Source organism: Propithecus coquereli, unplaced genomic scaffold (assembly GCF_000956105.1).
Source record: "Propithecus coquereli isolate 6110/MARCELLA unplaced genomic scaffold, Pcoq_1.0 Scaffold2, whole genome shotgun sequence".
NCBI classification, from domain to species: Eukaryota; Metazoa; Chordata; class Mammalia; order Primates; family Indriidae; genus Propithecus; species Propithecus coquereli.
The window spans coordinates 11,768,931-11,775,743 of record NW_012144966.1 but is presented as its reverse complement, the minus strand read 5'-3'; the positions used below and the strand labels follow the sequence as shown (position 1 = coordinate 11,775,743).

At 34.4% G+C, this 6,813-nt stretch overlaps 1 protein-coding gene across 1 annotated transcript in view; it reads left to right on the top strand.

The window, feature by feature from the left end:
- The window catches only part of SLC26A7 (solute carrier family 26 (anion exchanger), member 7), a 145,034-nt gene that overhangs the window by 93,960 nt on the left and 44,261 nt on the right, over positions 1-6,813 (top strand). Inside the window, exon 11 of the mRNA XM_012643539.1 lies at positions 6,495-6,601. Within this exon, the coding sequence (XP_012498993.1) occupies positions 6,495-6,601 (107 nt within the window). The remainder of the gene's footprint in view (positions 1-6,494; positions 6,602-6,813) is intronic.

Here is a 6,813-nt window from a genome sequence, read left to right as displayed (position 1 = left end):
AATATGTGGTTTCAGAACTTTTAAAGAAATGCTAACTAATTTGAGTAGATTTCGGATACTCAATTTATATTATGACAAAATTCTGGAAGTAAGACTCAAGGAAGTACACACTAATAGAAATATGACAATTTATATCATATATGAAAAACCAGCACTAACTACTAAGAATGTATGCTGTATGAATATAGGATGAACCTCTTAATGATGACTCCATTCATTCTAAATACGAAGTCTCATGAATTATCTTTTAAATGGGTTACATTGAAAGGAGCATTGCAGGGAATAGATTAAATTTTACTGAACAATAATAAAGTGTGGTTTCTACTAACATAAATATTTAATGCACTTACTCTAGAGAAACCTATTTATGCAAGAGCATCCAAAATTCTCTCCCTCTCCAGTATGGGTGAAGTATTTCTCAAGTACCCTTTGTTTAGCCGTATTATGGCATTCACCTTATTGAAATGTAATGACCTATGTATTCCCTCTCCTTCAGATCTTTTTCTCTGAGAGACTTTGGAATATTATTTACCCCCATGCTTACTTTGGTAATATTCCTCCTGGGGCTCATATTACCGAGCTGCTACCAAAGGCCAATGCTGGGTTTCATGAAGGATATAGAGATGAATAAAGAACTACCCATCCTCTTCAGGCATTTTTACAGGAAGCACACACAGAAACACTAACTTATTATGCAAGCCTTGATACAACAGGTCCTAGGAGTAAAAGTACAAGCTTAGTTCCGGAGAAAAATCGAGGCAGGGACATTTAATTTGGATTGGTTAATATGAAAGACTCTCAGAGCAGAGCTGTTAAGATATGAACTGAGACTTGAAGGAACAGTAGTATTTGGTAGGCAGGCCAAGGGGCTTTTTTAAGGTGATAAATGTGAAATAGCTCATGGAAACAAAGAAATGAAGAGATGCAAACTTATTCAATGGCTACATGATAACCCTATGATAAAGGTATTTCTAAGGAACTCATTAATCAGGTAGAAGGGAGCACATTATATGAAGGGGAGAGAAGATGTCAGGGAAGTGTTCCAGGAAGCGATTTCTAAGCTGAGAATCAAAGAATGAATAGACTTTTCCTGGGGAAGAGAGAAAGAGAACCATGTGTGCAAAGATACAGAGATGAGTATGAACATGTCTGGCTCTGAAAAATCAAGATGTTCAACATGCGTAGTGTGAGGATGGGAGTAGTAAAAAATGAGGTTGGAAAAGTTAAGAATGTGTTGGATTGGCAACGTCTGCTCATGTCTTCCAAAGAAGATTAGGCTTCATTCTGAAGGTAGTGAAGCATCACTGAAAGGGGAAAAAGGGATAACATTTATGTAGTAGAAAGGTCACTTGAGTAGTTTGAGAAAGATGGACCAAACTGATGGAATATACAGCAATTGGAGCACCAGTTTAGCAGTTCGGGCAAAGAAATGAGGAAGGCCTAGACCAAGACTGAGACCATGAAATTCAAGAGGACAGAATAGGTTGAAAAAATATTAAAGAGGTTGGATTAGTTAGTTCTCACCACCAGTTCACTACATAAAGTGGATCACTCTAGAATGACTTCCAAGTTTCTAGTTAGGAACATCATTGGAGAAAGATGGTATCATTTATTGAATTATAGAATATAGAAGGTTCTATTACTTAAATGCATTTGGTAGTTACATTTAGTTTTTTTAAAATATATAGATTCTCATTCCTGACTTATGTATTTCATCTCTTTGTTTTTTGTATGTCATCACAAAGTGGTTTTCCAAGAAGGGCTAATGTGGTTTATATTCTTTGAACTATTTGGTGGTGAACATATTTACGTGTTTTTGTTTTACACCAGAAGAAAGTTTTTGGCTGAGTCTGAAATGGTTTCCCACAGGACTTTTTATATTAATACTTGGCATTATCTTCAGGCATTGAGGGATAAGGTAGAGAAATCACAGGCCAACATATATTTTTGTGTGTTATTTTATGTGAGTTTGTTTTTCTAAATGGATGCTCAATGAAGTTTTTCACCTTGCCTGTGAAGTTTGGCAATATTATCAGAATATGTCTGTGGCTGAGCACCCATCCTCAAATTGCTATGAGTGTGTCATACCCTTTTGGTCTCAGAGTCAAGAATTATTTATAATTTTTTTCTTCTATTAATAGTATATGTTTGAATGTTTTTTCAAATCCATGTATCTGCTTCCTTCTTAATGAATTATGTGTCTTTTGATTTTACTTTGTCTTTCTTCATATCTATATGCTTCTCATGATTATTTTGTTTTTCTCTGTGTGTGGTTTCTTTGGACTATTCATATATCTCTGACTATGTTTTTCTTATGCTTATTTTACTTTTTGGTTTTAAATATGACTTTTGTCTCTGTAATGTTTTTATTTCCACTCAATTTCTTTCCTAAATTCTTCAAGCTTGCTTATCTTCTCCAGTTTTTCTTTTTTTAATAGAGTATTTCTTTTTTAAATCTTTACATCTTTTTTTGGGAGGTTCTTCTCCCTGAGATTGTTTTGCTTATTACATGTCCAAACACACCCTTTGTCTCTATTGCATTATTTTCTTTCCTCTTTTCCTCATTTCTATGAATAGGTACCTTGATGATATTTTTAGGAGTGCAGTGCATTTTTTAGTGGACCTAACTATTTGCCGAAAAATAATGTGGGGAGGGAAGGAGGTAGGAAATGAGGTAAGGCATGTCATCTGAAGAAGCATCCCTAGTTAAAGCAAAGCCTCAGAAATCACAGGCTCTCTGGTGATCTGACACTGTTGCCTTCTCTCCATTTTTCATCTTACTTCAACTCCAGCAGTTTCCTTTGGTTAGGAACTAGGTTATAGGTGATAGAGATGGTATTTCACTTCTGCAGTTTTACGGTATCAAATAAATCTCTCTATGGTATATTTCCTGCTTCTCTGATGGCCCATTCTTAGCCCTAGAACTTAGAAACTCTTGCTCCTAGAAGTTCCTATCAGAAGATTATTGTATAGAGTTTTCAAGACTGGCATTTACGCAAAACTCTATAATTGGTTGAATGCTAAGTATAAACTTGTTGACCTCTAATGTCCTCCTTGATCATCATCCCAACTTCATAGTATTTGGCATAGTTAAGAGTTTTGATCATGTTCTTGTTTCACTGAAGCTGTTTTTCCCTCTGTATATTCATTGTTTATATTGTTTTTGGTGGGTTTTAATGGGGCAGTAGAGTAAAACTGACTTTAATATGTTATCTAAATCTGATATCCAAATCTATACTTAGAAAATTAATTATGGCTGCAGTTTGGCAAATGGTTTACAATGCATGTAACAAAAGCAAACAGGTAGGAGCTTGGCAAAATAGTCTAGGAAAGAGACATCAAAGTGTGACAAGGGCATCATTAGTAAATTAACAAGAGCACGTGGTTTGAGATACTTCTGATTAATAATTGATAGCACTTATGGAATGATTAGACAAGTAGATGAAAGAAGAGGAAGGATAAAATATGATTTCATAGTATCTAATTATAGTGTATTGAAAAATATTAGTTTTGTAACTAAAGGAGAACATTGAAGGAAGGGCATGTTTTTGGGCTGATGTTAAGTATTTGCCATTTGGACGTGCTGAGTTTGAAAGTGTTTGATAGTTTAAAAAATTGTTTAAGAGCTGAGAATGGATAATCTCCTATTTAAAGGTGATAGTTGAAAACTTAAGAGTAAGTAGTCAATATGGTGTGAGCAAAGAGTAATGTTAAGAAAGGTGACATAGGTAAAGCACGTGTATGATGATTCAATGGGACATTGGATTTAGCTTGACAATGGCCTTCTTTGGTTGGAGAGGATATGTATCTCCTCGCTTATAAGAGATTAAACAGTGAAAAGCCATGGATTATTGGGATATGACCTGGGCATAGCATGTAGAGTGAGAATATTGGACAGACTTTGTAGATGGATGCTATATTACCAAATAGACATAATATGTCTAGTTTACTTAATAGGTAGAATATGCCTAAAATATCATGGAAGCAAAATCACCAGTTAGATGTGTGTGTGTGTGTGTGTATAAAATAATTTGAAAATTTAAAATTCTAAAAAATTATGTAATCAGTCATCTCTTCAAAAATCAGAAATTTTTTTATTCTTTAATATTTTTTATAGTTTAATATTGATTCTATTTTGAGTTATAGATCAAAATCCTCTTTGAAGTAATGAGGAAATAGGGCTCCAAATGGAGCCCTGACTCATGGGCTCAGAACGAAGTTTGAGTAGACAAACAGTGGGTATAAAATTCAGATCTATGCAAATTTAATAATATGGCTCTATCACCAAAACAGATAGTATAACACATAGGTTAGGGAGAGGTGAGGTGACTCTGTAGCTGTTACACTATGCTTTATGCTGATGCATTTTCTATAGGGAGAAAAAATTTTTCTGTTCCTTACTTAAGGTCAACATTGGGGTTAGTTTTTTGTTTGGGGGTTTGAGTGCCATATATGGGAAAGGAACAAATAGGAATGAAAAAAAATAACATACGGGCCTTAGAGCTAACTGATTCATGATGACTGTGACAACCAGCATTTGGGTCTTTAACAGAATTATTCCAGAATACCATTAGGACTTACTCTAACCAGTGGAACTATTTACTGATCTATGTTATTAATTTCCATTTGATATTTTTTCAAAGCTATAAATGTAGCCCCAGGAAATAACTAAGCATTATGAAAGCACAACTTATAATAGATGATGTTGTGGGAGAGTAAATGTGCTTTAAAAATAGAACCATATGGTACCAAAATTTTTGGTTGCTCTGACGAATCCTGGCCTCCAGGCTCTGTGGTTTTTTAAGTGGCAGGGACCAGGATCCTTAGTTCCCTATGCCATATTGAATCATGGAGGTTGGCCAGGAGGCATTAGTCTTATGGAGCTTGTGGTGAGGCCTTATTCTGGCACACTCAGGAAGGTTCAGTCAGCATTTAGGGCTGAGTAAGACTCAGAGTCATCATGGGAAGTTGAAGTAGTGATCAAAAACTTGCAGCCTTATTTTGTATTTTATTAAGTATAGTGTAATATGTTGGGAAGGAAAAACACACTATGTACAAACAGAAGGCTCAGATGATTATCTATTCATCTGAATAAGGGAAAAACATCTCAGTGTCCTAACCTATGAGATGACAGGTTGGGAATGATCACATAATAAGTACAAACTTAGCATTACATCTGTAGGTGATGGATCTTAACATGAGAATTATTTAAAATATATTTTATCTTTTACTCCAGAATGTTTGTTTCTCCTACATCAAAAGGAAATTTACAGAAAAAAAAAAAATCCCTCCATTTGCTTCCAAGGGCTCAGCTTTTCTAAACAGCCCATTATTAAGAATCACTCAAGCTCAATGTAGATAAATAACGCAAAGGAAAAGTGTTTCAAGCAAAAAAAAAAAACCCTTTAGAAACATTTGCTTTAAACTTGTCTTAAAAAAAAAAACAAACCCTGCACTCCACCCCCAAATATTTTATGCTATTTTCAGATTATAGAGAAGTTTCTAGCTTTTTCATTTGTGTATGGAATTGAATTATGTTTTTGAAGATATTTTAAAGTGATAATACAGGTATTGGAACAGAAAGAAATCAATTTAGAATTGCATTCATAGACAAAGGGATGCAGGTTTTTTGATTAAAAAAAAAAGGGTTTGAAAATTGTGTTAGTGTACTATTTGATAAATGTAAGATTTTGTCCTTAGAAAGTATAACCTTGTGGATTTCAAAAATTATTTTGCTTTTAAAGACTTTTTTTGCAGCTCTAAGCTTAGAAATGTCAACTATAATACAATATCTTTTGCAAATTGTAATTTTAAGTAATGAACTAAACTGCAATAACTTTGGAATTCTAACTAAAAGAGAATTAGAGTTTCTTATAATCTTTTGAAATGTTCCCAAGAACTAATTGGCCCTGAGTTTTTAGCTTTCACAATGAATGGCCCCTTGCAAATAAAATTATAATCATCTTCATACTGGTCGATCTAAAAGTGGCATGGAAGTGTCGTTTGAGTTAGTCATTTTAACATTAGGCTTTGAGAGCCTTATTAATAATAAACTACATTATTATTTTTATAGAAATCCTGGAAAACAGAACATTGTTGGAAATGACCAGAAATCTGCAAACAATTGGTTGTAATATTATTACATTAAATGAGAAATCAGTGGGAAATTATGGCATGCTTTTGAACCATACACATCAACCAACTATTTACAGATCTTAAATATAGTGTTTGTTGGGGATTGAAATAGGGGTTGGTAGTATCTGGAAATAAAAGAATGAACCCTTCCCCACCTCTGCTGCTGAGAGTCTGATGGAGCCAGGATTTGTTTCTGTATTCCTGGGCTTCTGTTTACAACTTCTTAAATAATATATTCTTGCTGAGAGATTTGGTCAGAGAAATGTAAAATAGGATTGCGAGGCACTTAGCAATCATGACAGAAATGTAAGCGGGGGTTCCAAAGGACCTACATCTTCTGTTTCCTGTTTCTCTTTCAGGGCATATGGGTCAGTACATACATATTTACAATATGCTTTGCTGCCAACGTGGGACTGCTGTTTGGCGTTGTCTGTACCATAGCTATAGTGATAGGACGCTTCTCGAGGTGAGATCTCATTTAAATGCCCTGCTTATTCTGACACAGCAGTAAACTACATGGTGTTGCCGGTTACTTTTATTTCCGTGTAACATATAGTACTGCAAGCTCATATTTTACCTGCTACCGGAGAATTAGAGACAAACAGATTAAGAAAATATTTTATCTCCAGATGATATTTAACAATGCTTGTCTTAAGAAAGAGAAATAGGAGTTGTTTG